At 52.5% G+C, this 17,004-nt stretch overlaps 4 protein-coding genes across 4 annotated transcripts, besides 5 other annotated features; 1 reads left to right on the top strand and 3 right to left on the bottom strand.

Moving 5' to 3' along the window:
• Positions 1-843: 843 nt before the first annotated feature.
• On the bottom strand, positions 844-6,171 carry ino80 (chromatin-remodeling ATPase INO80; the record flags this gene model as incomplete). The annotated part of the gene is made up of 4 exons (XM_001273959.1): positions 844-1,043; positions 1,106-4,928; positions 4,993-5,594; positions 5,673-6,171. The coding sequence occupies 4 exons, from the start codon at positions 6,169-6,171 to the stop codon at positions 844-846; spliced, it is 5,124 nt and encodes a 1,707-aa protein (XP_001273960.1).
• Positions 6,172-6,929: 758 nt separating this feature from the next.
• Positions 6,930-6,954: a microsatellite.
• Positions 6,931-6,954: a microsatellite.
• Positions 6,955-8,732: 1,778 nt separating this feature from the next.
• Positions 8,733-8,775: a microsatellite.
• Positions 8,743-8,769: a microsatellite.
• A 584-nt stretch (positions 8,776-9,359) lies between the features above and the next one.
• Positions 9,360-9,399: a microsatellite.
• A 292-nt stretch (positions 9,400-9,691) lies between these two features.
• ACLA_009560 (zinc-dependent alcohol dehydrogenase) lies at positions 9,692-10,895 on the top strand (the record flags this gene model as incomplete). The annotated part of the gene is made up of 3 exons (XM_001273958.1): positions 9,692-10,342; positions 10,419-10,773; positions 10,849-10,895. 3 exons carry the CDS (start codon positions 9,692-9,694, stop codon positions 10,893-10,895), a joined length of 1,053 nt encoding a protein of 350 aa, XP_001273959.1.
• A 264-nt stretch (positions 10,896-11,159) lies between these two features.
• Positions 11,160-13,247, bottom strand: ACLA_009550 (putative GABA permease; the record flags this gene model as incomplete). The annotated part of the gene is made up of 6 exons (XM_001273957.1): positions 11,160-11,329; positions 11,419-11,890; positions 11,982-12,514; positions 12,592-12,739; positions 12,967-13,112; positions 13,172-13,247. The coding sequence occupies 6 exons, from the start codon at positions 13,245-13,247 to the stop codon at positions 11,160-11,162; spliced, it is 1,545 nt and encodes a 514-aa protein (XP_001273958.1).
• Positions 13,248-14,293: 1,046 nt separating this feature from the next.
• On the bottom strand, positions 14,294-16,719 carry ACLA_009540 (bifunctional K:H/Na:H antiporter NHX1; the record flags this gene model as incomplete). Its single annotated transcript, XM_001273956.1, has 5 exons — positions 14,294-15,513; positions 15,569-16,228; positions 16,299-16,448; positions 16,525-16,557; positions 16,677-16,719. The coding sequence occupies 5 exons, from the start codon at positions 16,717-16,719 to the stop codon at positions 14,294-14,296; spliced, it is 2,106 nt and encodes a 701-aa protein (XP_001273957.1).
• Between the last annotated feature and the right edge of the window lie 285 nt (positions 16,720-17,004).

Raw genomic sequence — 17,004 nt, 5'->3', positions numbered from 1 at the left:
CCTCGGTGCGCTTGTGCGTTTGGGAAGTCCAGATCGTCGTCTTCTCCTAGAGAATACCTGAAGACATAGACAATGAATGTCCGAACTCACATCTGTAGGGGTGGTGTATGTCAAAAATCTGGCCAAAATGTCAAAATGACCAAAATGACGTGTCATTTTGACATTTTGATTACTCCGTACCACCCCTACTCTGTAGTCCGGAGTAATCCAGTCCCTCTGAGACGGTTGGAAAAAAGCAGGTGAAGTTTACATGACGCACTGATGAACAGACGATGAACAGTTAACAATCAGTCTCAAGTCACATGATCCCTATTTCCTACACAGATCGATATTCCAGAGACGCTTCACCTCACTTCAGAGTCCCTTCCCATGCAGAGATCATGACAGAAATGTTGCATCAGACCAATCTCAGCCCAGCACAGCCAAGTCGAATGAACCTCCGCCGAAGAAAGCTCGAGAACATGGAAAGAAAAAGAATGAAGTAAACTCCATACATAAGAAGAAAATATTCTCATACAGCCACATGCGTCTATCACCACCGCCAATCTCTGTCAAAAGAAAAAAAAAAAATAAAATAAAATAAATAAATCGTGGGTTGCTGCACTTTTCCCGGTCATCATTCCCCACAATCCGTCCAACTTCAATAGCCTCTCGCAAATGTCGCGTAGATTAGAAACAAGGTGGGAGTGTTAATACAAAGGCAGACCCGTGAAGCTGCCACGAACAAGTAAGAGAGAACAAAAAAAAAATCCATCAAGTCACAGGAGCCTCTCAACGCCAGTCGTTCCATTATTCCAGTCATGCGGATGTAATATTCGATAGAGACCGATTGGGTGATCAGCTTCAAAGCCCGCCGTCGCCATCAATCAGTCGCAAGCGCTCTGTAGTCGTCTTAGCTCGCTTAGAAGATCCCTTGACCGTCCCACGTCCCCGGCCACGCTTGGGAACAGGGGTCGACGACGGCGTAGCAATGTTATCCGCAGTCGAGACAGGCGTTGCAGCCCCCGACGGTTTGGCGCTGATATCATCAAAGTTTCCTTCACCTGCAGGAGATACGAGCATTAGCATGAATGATACCGCTCACAGAGGGAGACAAAAACTATACCTTCGTGATACATGTCGTCAAGGGTAAGATCCTTCTTGCGTTTTAGAGCCGCTTTCTTGCCGCCCTTGCCAGCGCCAAATACTTCACCGCGATCCAAAGCCTCCTTCTCCTTCTGTTCGATGAGCTCGGCTTGTTCGTCGTCTGCAAGCCACATGGCAATATCCTTGGTTCGGCTTTCCCGATTGCGCGTGTTGAAGTCGACTCCGCCCGCCGCACCGCCCGAAATGACGACGCGCTGAACCTCTTCCTTCTGCAGCGCGCGCTTGCGAATGCGTTCCTCAATCGTGCCGCGGGTGATGAGACGATAAACGGTGACCTGCCTGGTCTGGCCGAGACGATGGGCTCGGTCCATGGCCTGCGAGTCAATCGTCGGGTTCCAGTCCGAGTCGTAGAAAATGACGGTGTCAGCGGCAGTCAGGTTGATACCCAACCCACCAGCACGTGTGGACAAGAGGAAAACGAAAATGTCGGGGCGTTGTTGGAAATCGGCCACCGTGTCACGACGGTCTTCGAGTTTAGTACTTCCGTCCAGGCGGCAGTACTTGTAATTGCGGTAAGTGAGGTACTCCTCCATCAGGTCAATCATGCGAGTCATCTGGAAATACAGCAGCACACGGTGACCGCCCGCCTTGAGCTCCCGCAGGAGTTCATCCAACTTGGCCAACTTGCCGGAGTCGGTGACGAAGCGCCGCATGGAAGGCACTTCAATGTGCGTATAGCGGCCCTTGGCTGAGAGCGGTTTCGGTAGCATGGGGGGGAGCGAGAAGGGGGCAGGATCCAGTTTCTTCTCAAGAATCTGTTCCTCCAATTGTCGCGAGGGCGTACTGTAAAGTGCATGGCGCACGGGAACGCTGAAGAAGGTATCGTTGGTCTCTCTCAGGGCTGTTTGTCCGGAGCACGAAATGAAGATCGGGGGAGCCGATGCTGCAGGACTCGCGCAGGGTTCGATGACGTTGAGACCCTGGCGTTCGAAGCTGGACTCGGATACAGTCATTAGGTCCCGCATGTAGCCTTCGGGGGCAACATCATAGACGGCCTGACGGTCGTTGCGTTCGACAATGTTGAAGAGGGAATGAGGCAGAACAGAATTTGCCGTTTGATCGCCCTCGTTATCATAAATGACACCGAGTTGAGACAGTCGGTCGGACTGGCCACGACGACGGACTGCTCGCTCAAAAACACCAAGATGTGATTGTTCATAGGCCTCATTGATGGATGTGTCGGCAAACCGTAGGAAGGAAAAGGCTCCATCATCCTCAACACTTCGCTTGATGTTCTCCGGCGTAAAAATGTTCATCAAGTGCTGCAAGTATTTATTCTGGAAGCCAACCTTCTCATTGTCCGGCCCTGCCACATCAAGACGACCACTGGAACTGAATAGAAGCCGTGGGAGGTCGTACTCGATGAGGTTGCGTGTCGAGTAGCGAACATCCACGTTCTGCCCCTCCCGAACGAACGAGGCGGTTTCCGCAAAGTGGGCGAGCGAGAAGGGTGATTTGGTTTCAGCACGCTCGAAAAGATCCGGATGATTGCAGACTTTTCGGAACTGCATGACTAAGTTCATCAGTGTGGTGCTATCCGCTTCATCCCCAACAGCAGCCTTCTCAATGAGATCCATGATGCTGACACGGTTCCGCAGATTGGTGTAATAGGCCCGTTGTCGGTAGGTCAGGTCGCAGAACACATCCTTCTCCACCTTGTCCCCAAGCTCTTGTTGGACGTGTTTCTTGACACGACGGAGCATGAATGGCTTCAAGATCATGTGCAAACGTCGCAACTGATCTTCATTGAGCTTCGTGTTACTCTGAGCGTGGGATTCAATATCCTTGGAGAACCACTCGCTGAACTCGTCGTGAGAATCGAACAAGGTAGGCATGATGAAATGCAAAAGAGCCCAAAGCTCCTGCATGTTATTCTGGATGGGGGTACCAGTAAGCAGAAGTCGGTTTCGGCACGAGAATCCAAGCAGGTTCTTCCACCGCGAACTCTGAGACGACTTGATGGCCTGGGCTTCATCAAGAATCATGTACTGCCACTTGACCTTTTGGAAATACTGCGAATCAAGAACGACAAGCTGATACGACGTGACAAGGACGTGGAACTCCGACTCCTTGGTATAGGTGATATGCTTGCGATCCCAGAATTTTCGAAGAACCTTACGATCCTTTGCGGAACCCCAGTAAGGCAGAACCTTGATGTCAGGGACGAACTTGGTGATCTCCTGCTGCCAGTTGTGCAGCGTCGAGGCTGGCGCAATGACCAGGAAGGGACCCCAGATGTTGTGGACCTCAGCCAAATAAGCCATCACAGAGATAGATTGGATGGTTTTCCCCAGACCCATCTCATCAGCCAGAATACCATTGATACCTTGCTCGTAGAGATTGACAAGCCAATTCAGGCCCTTCAGCTGGTACTCCTTGAGCTTGGCGGTGAGCATATTGGGCTGCGAAATTTCGATGTCGCCCAAGCTGGTAGGGTTCTGGAAGTTCAGCTCACCCTCGTCGAGAGCAGCCATCGGGTTTTCCTCGGCATTGAAAGCACGGGCGCGATCCTGGGCTTCCTTGACCGCATTCTGGGCATTGGCCATCGCTGCCTGTCGAAGAGCGGTCTCGTCTTCCGCATCAAAGTCGAGATCCTCAAAGTTGGTGACTTTGGTGCTCAAGTCCGCCACACTAGAGGGCAGGTCGATGGTATGGTCCCCAGCCTTGCCAGGTCGAACGGTCTCATCAGAGCCGTCGACGGCAGCATCGCCAGATGCATCCGCTTCAGCACCTTTGATCTTCCGACCGATGAAGTGAGAATACAATTCGGTTTGCGAGATGAGGAAATTCAGCTTGCGTCTCTGACGGTTGGCCTCACGCTCTGCTTCGGCCTTCTTCGCAGACTCAATCTCCTGCTTCTCGGCCAGACGACGCAAATCACGCTCCTCACGCTCGTTGCGCTTCCAGAAGGACATCATCTCGCGCATTGTCCGCTTCGCGCGGGCTTGGGTATCCTTCATACTCTTGTTTGTGCGTTCCTGCCATTTCCGAGATTGTTTACTGGCAAGCTGAGCCGTCTTGCGTAGATTTTCCTGGCGCGTGCTGAGGGATAGAGCCTTGATGCGATAGACCTTAGGAATATCCTTGCGGGCAATGTCTCGCCAGATTTGCTCGTAGATTTGGTTGTAACCTTTCGATTCGAATGCGGACAGGGGTTGAGGCGTGGGTTCTTTGGAGCGCGCACCCTTGGCCTCCTTCTTGAGGGACTCCTTTCTGGGATCTTCCTTGGGGGCAAGGGGCAAGGGCTCATCGTTCTCCATGGCAGCATAAGCAGCTTCGGCCGCATCCTTCTCAGCTTGCTTCTGCTCCTTGGATTTTTTCGGCCGCGAGGAGCCTCCGGATCGGCCAGACTTGCGTCTCGATGGGGAGCTGCGACCGATGTGAAACGAGCTGGTGGTACCTCCTTCCAGATTCGGAGCTAGCGGTGTGACCTCGCCAATCTCCTCGGGCGATGTGACGCCCTCGAGAGCTCTCTTGGTCGATTTGATCTTTCTCTGGGCTCTCTCGGCTTCGCGCAAGAATTTCGCCTTTTCAGCAGCATCGTTGGCCTTGTTGGCCTTGCGCTCCGCCTCGATCTTCTTTTGCATCTCCAGGCGTACGGTGTTCTCCCGTCGCCGCTTCCGCTGCATGTCTTTTTTGCGCTCCTTCTCATCTTGAATTTCCTTGGCCTGAACTTCAGCAATGACCGAGGCCTCGTTTGCAACTCTGAATCGATCCATCCCCGCATTTGCTTGCTTTTCGAACGTCTTACCCAGCTTGACAAGAAAGTCGTGGCGGCGACGCTAGAGGTTGCATCAGTACCAAGACTCAACAAGGGGTGAATATAGTGAGATTCGACGGACATACCTTGCGTCTGATACTCTCGGCTTTTTCCGCATCTAGTGCCCTTTTTTTGCCCTTGGCAATGTAGCGCTCATATTCAGCCTCGAACCCGGGCGATTCTACATCGCTTTTTTCCGCGTTGTCAATCTCCGCAATAATCTTGTTGATAGCTTCGGTGTCACGCTCGGACATCGTCTTCCGCACGTTGGAGGCGCGGGACACCTTTGCTGGCTCAGAGACACCGTTGGTAGGAGGAACGGGAAGCGACTCGGACGCTCGAGACTCTTGATCCACATTCCGGCGACGCTTTTCCGCGCTTGGCTTCTTTTCAAGTCGAGGCAAAGGAGTCGGAAGCGGCTCTGGCTCCTTGATTTCCGGTAGAGGGGCGGGTACAGGAACAGGAGCGGTTGGAGGCGGTGGAGTAGCTTTCCTTGCTGCTGGCACTGGAGCAAGAACCGGGGGAGCAGGCGCGGGTGTTTGAACGGGGGCAGGTTCTGGTAAGGGAGACTGTTTCCTGGGAAGAGGGCGCTCTTCGGTCGGACCCGAGAGAATGCTGGCGAACGACATGGGATCGGCGGCTCTAGCAGGCTTCTGGATAGAGTCAGACAAAATACATGGGGGAGATACTGTTGGGGACGGTTCCAGTTGGTCAGAAGAATTTGTACATACCGTTTCTCTCGGAGGAGAAGCCGGTCTCGGCTCACGCATTATGGAGGAAGAAAACCCAGAGGCCACATTTCCTCCGATAGGATATAGAGATTCCTGATCTTTCTTGGGTGGAGACTGAGACAGGCTATCCAGTCGACCAGAAGAAGGATGAGCGTGAGAGGGAGTCGGATGGTTATAGGGCGATGCGCCGTTGCTCGACAAGACAGATGCCGAGTACGGCCTCGGCAGCGGAAATTGAGGAGTCCCTGAGGACTGATGGGCCTGGTACTGCGATGAGGACTCCTGATGATGCGACGGAGGAGCACCACCGTTCAATGGAGGGAGTGTAGCCGGCAAGGGAGAAGGCGCATGGGAGTAATGCGGGCTCCGAGCCAGAGGTGGTTGTGGCGGAAAGGCAGGAGGAGTCTGTGGGGGGTGCTGCTGATATTGATCATTGTTGGGATAATAAGGGCGGGTCTTGCTCGGAGGAGAATAGACGGGATAACGAGGCTGCTGCGTCGGGGACTGAGAATTGTAAGGCGGACCCCCGGTCATAATGGCCGCGTGTGCCGGCGGACGCGGCGGCGAAGATTCCAAAGGGCGCCAAGGGGATGGATAGGAGAGGGTGGAATTTCCGAGCAGAGAACAGTGTCAAGTGGACATGAAAAAAAGGTCACGATGAACAACGGCCGTCTTTGAGCGAGAGAAGTAGGGGATTTGTCTTCCAAAGGGGACGATCTCACGCGTTTCGCACCTGTCGCAGCGACGTTGAACTAACTGCCTTTGCGAGATTAGCTCTGAGAAGCGACAGTATATGAAGAGAGATGAATCCCAAGGGGGCGAGTTGATGAAAGGGACTGGCAGTTCATATAAGGAAGATGAGGTGGAAAGAGGGGGAGAAAAGGGAGAGATGGAAGAGATTGCCTCACCGGTTTGACAGGAAGTTCGGGATAATTGGATGGAGAGCAAGCTTCTTTGTGGTTGATGAACCAAACGAATTCCCGTCAGCCCCCAGCAGTGGCTCAGGCAAAGATGCGACAGAAAACCGGCAACCGGCCCAGCAGCTCGAGACAAGAGGGAGAAGAGAAGAAGGCAGAGAATTGGGATGTGATTCTCCAAAACCGGGGGGATTGACACTGGGGCGGCTGACGGAGCCTGTGGACAAGGGGAACGAACGGAAAAGAAGGTGGGATGGAGAAGTTGGTGATAATTGATCTAGTTAGTCTATCTCGTCGTAGTGGTTGATGGTGATAGATGGAGGAGAGAGGAGGAGGTATCTAGAATTTTGATGAAGGGTAAGAGAGAAGAATGGTGAAGAAGAAGAAGAAGAAGAAGAAGTAGGCAGTAATTCAAGTGATGATACTGATGGTGAATGATTTGTCGTCGTCGCTGCAGTCCTTTCCCCGTTGTCTTCGCCCAACTTTTTTCCTCCGTTTCGTCTTTCTTCTCCGTCGTCTTCCTTCTACGCTCTTGCGGTGCCTTTTTTGGGCTCGTTTGGCGATCCGAACCTGTTTGGTATGCGTACTGAAATGACACACGTCGCGTACGGAATTGGTACTGGTCTCGCGGCGCCAAGGATCATTACCTAGGCTGTCCGATACCGGTCATTACCGCTTTTGGTTATAAATTACATCCCCAGATCAAACAGAGCTCTTTACCTTAGAGAGTTGCCTGAATCTTAAGGATGTTTAGTCGGAAGAATAGATGTTCTAAAGTCTGGGTTGGACATCTTTCTTATACGGTATATTCTACTCATACTTATATACCTATTCACTGTCATGACAAACTGGATTCCATTCCATACCGGTCGGAATGGAATGGCCACATGGAGAATCACCATCTGCAACTACAGTAAAAAGTAGTACATAGTTTTGGGGCATATCGAAGGCGTGATGCAGTCACCTGGGGGGTCTCGCTGGCCTTTTTATTCTCAGAGGATCTTGATCAAGAAGCATGGAGCTATGGACAGAGTACAGACGATCGAGTACTACTTACTTAATGGCTTTTCCTCCTTGCAGGCTTCACTGTCCGGTGTTGTTGACCTGCACTATTAGTCTGCCTCAGAATGCAGAGAGTGTGTGGACTTCAAAAAGGCAGGATATGGTGGGCTTGGCTCCAATGCTTCGATTCGGCAAAGATTTAACCACACGCACTTGATTCATCTTACCGTCATTCTTGATTCTCAAACTTCAATCCCGCCAGTAGCTCTTTTCCCAAGTCGTAGCGAATGTCAACGGGGGGGTTGGCTCTGCTCCAGAGAAGAATCTGACAGAAGTTTTCTCAGTGGTCGTGGATGAGAGGACATCCGTCACATCCCTCTCCCAGGCTTCCAGCACTCTGTCCCATCAACGCGATTGTTGCGCAGCCACCCGTCCATGCATCTCTCAGCCAGGGGGGGGGGGCGGGGCAGGCAGAGTACAGCACTAGAGCTAGTCTAGATAGAGGACCGAAGCTGTATGGCCATGGGTGTTTGATGCTTCTCCCATGCGCGAATTATTGGGGTACTTCAAGCACCTAGGTCCCGGTCCCTTTGCGAGAGAACTTGCGTGGTTTATTGCTCCTTGTGCATCTGATTATAAGAGGCATATTTGATCAACCCAGCATCCTCGAATTCCGCTGCAGACGGCTGATCAGTTATAATAATAATGATCGTTGTGTCATGAGAAAGCCGACACGGAGCCGAACCCTTCAAATTGCATGCGATAGTGGGCCTCACTCGGAGGGGACAATCAATGTCAATGATCAGTCCTAGTTATAGGCAGAGTCAGTAACGAGACAACAAGTAAACAAGTATGGTGTGCCTTTTTTTTTTTTTTTTTCCAAGATATGGATCTACTGTTATCTCAGACCTTTAGTTCATCCTAATGGTCTCCAGATCCTGTTCTACTTACTACTACTAATATTATAAGTTTCCATCGTTCTACAAGTCAGACAATCGCCCGGCCGAGAAAGGGTCGTGTTGTAGTTATAAAGTATCATTCGATGGGAGGGAGATAAGCAAAACCCGATTGCTATAGACTATAGACTATAGAGCCTTTCAGTTTCATGATACGATGATTGACCGTTAGAGTTGATCATTGATCATGGCGGACTTTTTTTTTTCGACTCTCCACCGTATGATGCTAATGATGCTTATGATATGATGCTTATGATGCTTATCTTATCACTCACCAACTCAACCATTTCTCAGAGCAGCGTCTCACCAGAAGCAAAAAGACATAGACGCGAGATAGAGGCCTGTACAGCTCGATATTCACAATGTAAGAAAGGATATTTCTCGAGATCGATATCTGATTCCCCCAGGGTATCTGACGGTGCCTGAAACTATCTGCTGCTTGCTGATCAGCTGTTATCAATTGACTTGACAGCTTCGGCCGCCGCTAAAAACACACTCCCATAGTGAGCTACATAGTGACGTCTACTAGTCAGTAGTCACTATCTTCCACTTTTCCCCCCCCATGGATAGGTATGGCCTGATCCACGCGAAGAGCATTCAGACCTGAACGTGGATAAGACTTCATCTTAGATTCAAGTGAGATGCCAAATCAGGAATTTCTCTGACGTCTCCTCGTCTCTCCTGGACCCTCCATCGACTCTCCGGGAGCCTCAAATAAGACTAAGGCGCCAGAAGCCGCCCATCTTGTTTCGCAGTGGGCTCATTCATTCACCTCACTATCGCCTCTTCTGATGTCGCATTCCACTGATCTGACCTATGATCGCTTCAAATTTCACCAGCTGGTTCCAAAAAAAAAAAACAATAAAAAAAATAAAAATAAAAAAAAATATCAACGACGTCACCCGGTGTGGGTGTGTCGGAGGCTACACCGAACCAACCAGTGCTTTAACTGCTCGTCTCTCTTGAGCCACCGCTGGACAATCACCCCGTGAAATCTATAAGAAGCATGACACCTCGCTCGTCGCTGGACTCGTGGTACTCTCTCACTCCACTTAAAAGGTAGTATTCTTTCTCCCAACAAAGTTTCCTCGAAACACCTTCCGTCGATTCGAGAACACAAATCCTCCCTCCCCCCAACTATCACATCCCAAAACAGCTCGAAAACCCAAAACACCCAACATGTCCCTTCCCGAGAAGCAATGGGCCCAGGTGGTCGAAAAGAAAGGTGGCCCGCCCGTGTACAAGGAGATCCCCGTCCCCAAGCCCGGTCCCGATCAGATTCTCGTCAAGATCCGCTATACTGGTGTTTGTCACACCGACCTGCACGCTATGAAGGGTGACTGGCCGCTCGAGGTGAAGATGCCCCTCGTCGGAGGCCACGAAGGAGCCGGTGTTGTCGTCGCCAAGGGAGAACTCGTGACCGGCTTTGAGATCGGCGACCATGCCGGCATCAAGTGGTTGAACGGTTCCTGCATGGAGTGTGAGTTCTGCCGACAGGCTGAGGAGCCCCTCTGCCCCAACGCCAGCCTGTCCGGCTACACTGTCGACGGCACCTTCCAGCAGTACTGCATCGGCAAGGCCACTCACGCCTCAAAAATCCCCAAGGACGTCCCCCTGGACGCCATCGCCCCCGTCCTCTGTGCCGGTATCACGGTCTACAAGGGTCTGAAGGAGTCAGGTGCACGCCCCGGCGAGACCGTCGCGATCGTTGGTGCCGGAGGTGGCCTGGGCTCGCTGGCGGTGCAGTACGCGAAAGCGATGGGGCTGCGTGTTGTCGGCATTGACGGCGGCGACGAGAAGAGAGAACTGTGCGAGAAGCTCGGTGCAGAGGTAATTTCCCCATCCTTTTCCCACCCTCCCCCCAACATACACACACACACACACATAACTAACGCACACATTCCAGGCCTTTGTCGACTTCACCAAATCCAAAGACGTCATCGAAGACGTCAAGGCTAACACGCCCGAAGGCCTCGGCGCCCACGCCGTCCTCCTCCTCGCCGTCTCCGAACGGCCCTTCCAGCAAGCAACCGGCTACGTCCGCTCGCGTGGTAGCATCGTCGCCATCGGCCTGCCCGCCGACGCCTTCCTCAAGGCTCCCGTGTTCTCCACCGTCGTCAAGATGATCAACATCAAGGGCAGCTACGTCGGCAACCGCCAGGACGGCGTCGAGGCGATCGAATTCTTCGCTCGCGGTCTCATCAATGCGCCCTTCAAGAAGGCTCCCTTGAAGGATCTGCCAAAGATCTATGAGCTAATGGGTATGTTTTCCGTACTTCCCCAAATCAATCCTGGTTTGAAAGGGATCTGAGCCGCGGCTAACCCATGCAAAACAGAACAAGGCAAGATCGCTGGTCGATACGTTCTTGAAGTCCCCAAGTAAGCGGGCAAAAGGCTGCCATTTTTTATTTATTATTTTTTTTTTTGCACTGGAAAACAGAAAGAAGAAAGAAAAAACAGGAGCAAGACTGAGACGTGCCGGGTGGATGTCCTGCTGCCTCTTAATCTCTAATGAAGTGATGTGTATTTAATTCTAAGATCTGTGACTTTCAAATAACGAACATTCGTGTCTATCATGTTTATAGCTATTCATTTACATAATGACCCACGTAGCTGCCCTGTATCAATTTTTCACATCCGGCCCGTTCTACATCTTCTCCCTTTCCAATCCCAGATTCGTCTCGGACGGACTCGACGATCCCGCCCCCGCCGTCGTCTGCGGTCCCTTGTAGAACTTGCGCGCATACAAGAGATAGTAGAGCAACGCGCCTCCCCACAGCGCTATGTTGATGACCACGGTATAGTTCATGTCCTGGGCTAAATCAAAACAAAATAAAAAAAACACCCCCCCCATCTAGTTAGTCTACGGGTTCTCCGTTCGAGCGACGATAGATTGATCAACTTACCACTCGGATCCGGCCCCAGGGTTGGGAACATGGACAGAACAATCGCAAAGAACAGGTACACGATCGCCGTGACGGCGATGGGCTTGCTGAAGCGACCGGTGTAGAACTCGCCCGGGATGAAGCGGTCGCCGCCCCAGACGAGCCGCGCAAAGATGGGCATCATCCAGGCGAGATCGTTGCCGGCGACGGCGAGCGAGAAGAGCGCACTTGAGGCAGCGTTGTTGATGAGGCAGAGCAGGCCGATGATGATGCAGGCGGTAACGACGCCCCAGATCATGCGCACGGGCTGGTATCGGATGCGTTTGCTGACGTGCCGGAAGAAGGAGGAGAACGGGAGGGCGCCGTCGCGGGAGAAGGCCCAGCCTTGGCGCGACGCGGCGAGGACCAGGCTCAGTCCCATGAAGAACTGGACGATAGTGACGACGGCCATGAACCCGAGGGCGCCGGGTTTGCCTAGGGCGTCGTAGTAGATCTGGGGGTGTAAGGTTAGTGTTTTGATAGTTCGCTGTGTATGGCCCCCCCCTGGCTTCTGGCTTCTGGGCTCCTGAGGGATTTGGACGTACCTGCGCCATGGGCTGGCCAAACGCTGAGCCCATCACACTTTCCACATTTGTATCCATCACGGCTGCAATGACCGCAAGAGAGAGGAAGCCAAGGATACCACATAGCCCTGTCGACCAGAGGATCCCCAGAGGCACGGCACGGGTTGCGTGCGTGGCCTCCTCACTCATGTGCACACAGGAGTCGAAGGCACCAATCGTCCAGATGGGCGACAGCCAGGCAAGCATGAAAGCCCACCCGGTCGGCCAGGTGGTGAGGTTATCGACGTGTCCAAAGACATAGGAGCCCGAGTTGATCGTGCCGCCGTTGATGGCTCTACCGATCGGAAGCGCAATCACCGTCGCAATTACGGGACCGATATTGCTGAAGATACAGATCGACTGGATCTTGGGCATGATCCGCGCGAAGAACGTGGTGATCAGGCCATGCACAACAACGCAGGCGACGTAGGTGCCGTATACCACGGGCCGGGAAGCGGTCCACTCCCCATCGCGGGCAATGGAGATGAGAGAGAGTAACATGGTAGCAAATCCATCTTGTGACCCCGAGATGTCAGTATTGCCCTTGTAAACGGCCAGTATAGGGGGTCCTTGGAAAGGACTGGGAACGAACAGTCAATGGAACAAACACCGCCGAGCAATCCAAGGGTATTGCTGTATCCGACCACGAAACTCAGAGGATTCTTCCACTTGTCATCGCTAAAGTAGTGTGTCCAGAAATAGAGGCCGCCAGCGGTGGGCATCGCCGATGCCAAATCAGCCTAGTCAACACAGAAGAGCGTTAATCCTTAGACCTTCTCCCAGTAGAGTTGAGACATACCATAGCAAGGCCGACAATGAAGATGAACCCACTCGCAACCAGCCATCCTGTCAACAGCGTCAGTGCCGCTCATCTAACCCATCCAGACGCCTTAAGCCCGGGAGCTCTCACCCTGCAAGCTGTCAGTCAATGCCCTTTGCACCATCAGATCTGCAAAGGAAGCTATACCCAAACCATGCCCACAGGGCCAGCAGGTAACGAAAATGCGAGCGTAGACGCAATCGACGGGAGCAGGCCCATGATACTAAACGCGACGGCGAAGATCTGGGTGGTGGAATAATGTCTTCGAAGCTCCTGTTTGTATCCCAGAGTTTCTGTACAGGGGCGAACCTCATCAGCATACTTCCATCCATGATGCCATGCTGTCACCCACCGAGCAGCTGCATGTCACCGGGCTCAACGTTTACATCGGCATCTACTGCCTGTGCAGTCTTGGACTCGAGGTCCATTGCGTGTATCTTCTCCGTCATCGCTGAATATTTAGTAGGGTGAAAGAAAAGTGGTCAAAATAGAGCAAGGAAAAGGGTTCCAGCTCAACAGGGAACAACCAGACGATTTATCACATCTCTATATAGACCCAGCAAGGCCAAAGCATCGATAACAGGCTCCATAACTCCGTGCATCTCCATACTTGGGCACTGATAAGAGTTCGACTGCCACAGCCCCCCTTGTCATGCTGTCATTCTGTCATGCTCTCATGGCCATCCTCAAGTTGATGCTCGCTCGAGCGGGGTTCGAACAAATCCACCGAATCAACGACGAGTTTCAAGAGAGCCAATCTCATCATTCTGGCTAGGATTGATAAACGGACGTGTGTTACCGTCGCCGTGGCGAGTGCGCGTCAATGGAAGCAGGTTATCAGTTGCTTATCGCTTGCAAAAGCATCGAGGACGGAACGAGCATCCAATAACGTTGATAAGTGCAAGGGAGGGTTCGCTAGCTTGGCAGGTAGCATGATAACGTGGAGTTAGAGTGGTGAGGAGGGAGAACCTAGTTAAGTTGGGGTCAGTTCGTCTGGAGGTTATCAGGAAGGCTTCCGAGGTCCAGCGCTGTCGTGCTTATCAGCGGTTTTGCCTAAGCTATGGCTCAGCAGACAACCCGGCTTAGACGATCACTGGCTCACTGGTTCGCTGGTCAGACACTTGATGCCTCGCCTCGCTCCTAGGGTGGTATTTTCCACGAGGAGCGGGTTCTGGAGTCAAACTTTCCCCTTCAATTGAGATCCCTACCTAAACCGGCCCTTGAGGCCTATACAGACTCTAAACACAGGGTTCCAGACCCCGAAGCCCCCAAAGAGAAATACAGGCTAGGGCAAAGCCACAAGCTGTAAAGGGAACCCAGTTCCGTGCTACAGTACAGATTGGCGCAATCGAGCCACATCTTCCTCCGATAACATCTAGAGACCGACCCATGAAAAGCAGAACGAAAACAAGAATGATTAGGTATGGTCGAAAGAAACACGTGAAAAAAGATTAGGTGTACATAAAAGCATGACTTAGACCGCACCAGGTCCTTTGTGGTTCGACTGGTCGAGAAGCAGTCGAGGCTTGATGAAATCCTCGTCCAGTTGACGGAACCAGGCGGCATGGTCCCCGGACGGCCCACCCGAAAAGAGGTCGCGAAGTGCTTCCCTCGCACTTAATCCTGTTTCTCTTCTGGCCGAGGTGGCTTCACTTCCTGCAGCGGGCTGTGCGGTTCTCAGGTTCTGTGCTTGCGATGGTGACCGCCGCTTTCTCGAAGCCGCAGTCGGCGCAGATGGGGGAAGGTCATCGTCAGAGGCACCTTCATCCACATCCAAGTCGAAAGCATCGATCTGATCTGACTCCGCTGTCTCTCGGCCTCGCCCATTGACTCTTAGGCCGAATTCATCCTCACTCGCGGCACTGCTATCGCTGTGGCTGCCAGGTGTGGCCCCGAGTAGCGTAGCCGTCGAAGTCCGGTCGCGCGCATCTTTGGAACTGTATGCGTGCGAATACATGCGCGAATGACCGCGTGTCGACTGAGGCGGCGGGCTGGGACGACGGTTGTTGCCGCTAGAATAGCTATCGGCTCTGTCACCGAGACCAGCTCGTTGAAGGCCGTCCAACGGAATAGTCGAATCTGTGCGACGGGGCGTGTACCCCAAGCCAGTATCGGAGCGCTTGTAATAAGTGCCTCCGTGAGTAACTTCTATATCGAACTCATCGTCGGATTCAATCTCCTCGACAACACCGGTGCGGATGCCCAAAATTTCCAGCATGCGGGCGGTCGTGCCGCCAAAGATGATGACGGTCAACACGACGACAACCAAAACTGTGGCACGTAAGGCCGGCGCGGTCGGTCCCGTGAGACCCGCGGCCAGCGCCACTCCAACGGCTCCGCGCAGGCCAGCCCAGAACAGCATGGCCTGATAGGCGAAAGGCAGCTCGTCTGCGACTTCCATGCCGCGTCGGCGTGCTCGGTACCGGATAAACCAGTTGATCGCTTTAGATAATGGGAAGACAGCAAGATAACGGGCGAGACAAATGCCAAAGACCGAGACGAGAATGAACAGAGGCTTGAATTCCAGATTGGTTTCCACGAACAGATCCAGACCAAGGTAGATGAAGATAAAGTTCTCCGACAGCTGCGCCATGACTTGGAAGAGGTATTTGGTGGTCAACTGCGTCCGCCGCGACATGTTATAATAAGCGTAATGCTTCATGGTGATGCCACAAAACAGAAGCGAGACGATACCTAAGCCTATCAGTACCTTGGTCGCACGAAGGAAAGAGCAAACGATAGAACCCACCAGATAGATGCACGCCGTTGGAAAAGAAATAACTGGCGTACGCGATCAAGATAATCAAGCAGCTCTCGATTTTAGGCATGCGGCGAACATGCGTGTATTTCAGCCCCAGCGCGGTCATGATCCCAACGATCATGCCCACGACCATACTTCCAAAGAAGACAAGCAAGAAGAGCCCGATAGCCTCAAAGAGGTTGATAACCGTCAGTGATCCTGCATCGCTTCCAGCATACTTCTGCGCGGTCTCGAAAAGAACAATGGCGATGGCATCGTTCAAGATCGACTCGCCGAAGATGACCGTGTACAGCTTGGGCTCAACTTTATAGAGGTTGAAGATAGCGAGAATGGTCACCGGGTCTGTCGCAGACAGCGTAGCACCGACAGAGATCGCGTCGACGAAGGACATATTCAGACCATCCAACGGAATCCGGGTCCACAGGTACAGCACCAAACCCAGGACGATGGCGGAGATGAACGTCCCCGCAAACGCAAACGTGAGGATTGTCCCGATGTTCCGGAAAAAGTTCGCCTGATGTAGTTCGTAGCCCGAGGCCAGAATGATCGGAGGAAGGAGGAGGTTGAAAAAGAACTGATAGTCGAAGGTGACGCTGTCCTGGATGGGCGACTCGGGACTCAGCCGTATAATCAACCCAACAAACATACCTAATGCGCATGAGAAAAACAACACTATTCCCCACCGGGGGGCTCGAAGCAAAAAGCAGGGCGCACATACCAGCAAAAATCGACAAGACCGTTTCGTGGACCGCTTGGATCTTCTTCTGCTGGAGTATATAACTCGTAAACAGGGCGAACATCAACAACATGATCATGATGAAGAGAGCCCAGGAGCTAAAGAACTCCTTCTTTCCGGCCTCGGGGGCATCTACGAAAGCCCATTAATATCCGGTCCCAAAAATCTGAGAGCGAGTGAAGCGAGGGTGAGAGGTTGATGCGCGTACCATCGTCGGGGTCATCAGAATCCGCGGCTCTCCCTAGCAGAACATGACAACAGTTAGCTTTCACATCCACACATCTTGATATCCATCGGTAGCTCGAGTCTTCTTTGAGAGATAGTCAAGCGACTCTGCCGAAGCAGAAGAGGAGGTCATACGAATCAGTTGATGAAGGACATCACCCATCAGTTGGCTCGCCATTGACCAAACGGTTAACTCCAGCTGCGAGTCTCGGACGCCAAACCAAGGCGCACATAATAAGAAACCGATAGACACAGAGAAAGGACAACGAGACCACAAAATGAATGAGACTATACCCAGTGGCAAGACGGAATGCGATGGAAACGAAGAAGGAGGGTCAACAACAGGCGGAATGCATGGGTTGGCACTTTGGGGACAGGTAGGAGTCTATCAGTCGGAGGAGGTCCCGCTTGTAGCCAAGACCACCGCAAGCTTGTCCGATCATCAATCAAAGAAATGGTCAGC

This window comes from Aspergillus clavatus, genomic scaffold (genome assembly GCF_000002715.2).
Source record: "Aspergillus clavatus NRRL 1 1099423829795 genomic scaffold, whole genome shotgun sequence".
Taxonomy (NCBI): Eukaryota; Fungi; Ascomycota; class Eurotiomycetes; order Eurotiales; family Aspergillaceae; genus Aspergillus; species Aspergillus clavatus.
The sequence above is the reverse complement of the archived record's forward strand: the minus strand, read 5'-3'. Positions and strand labels throughout refer to the sequence as shown.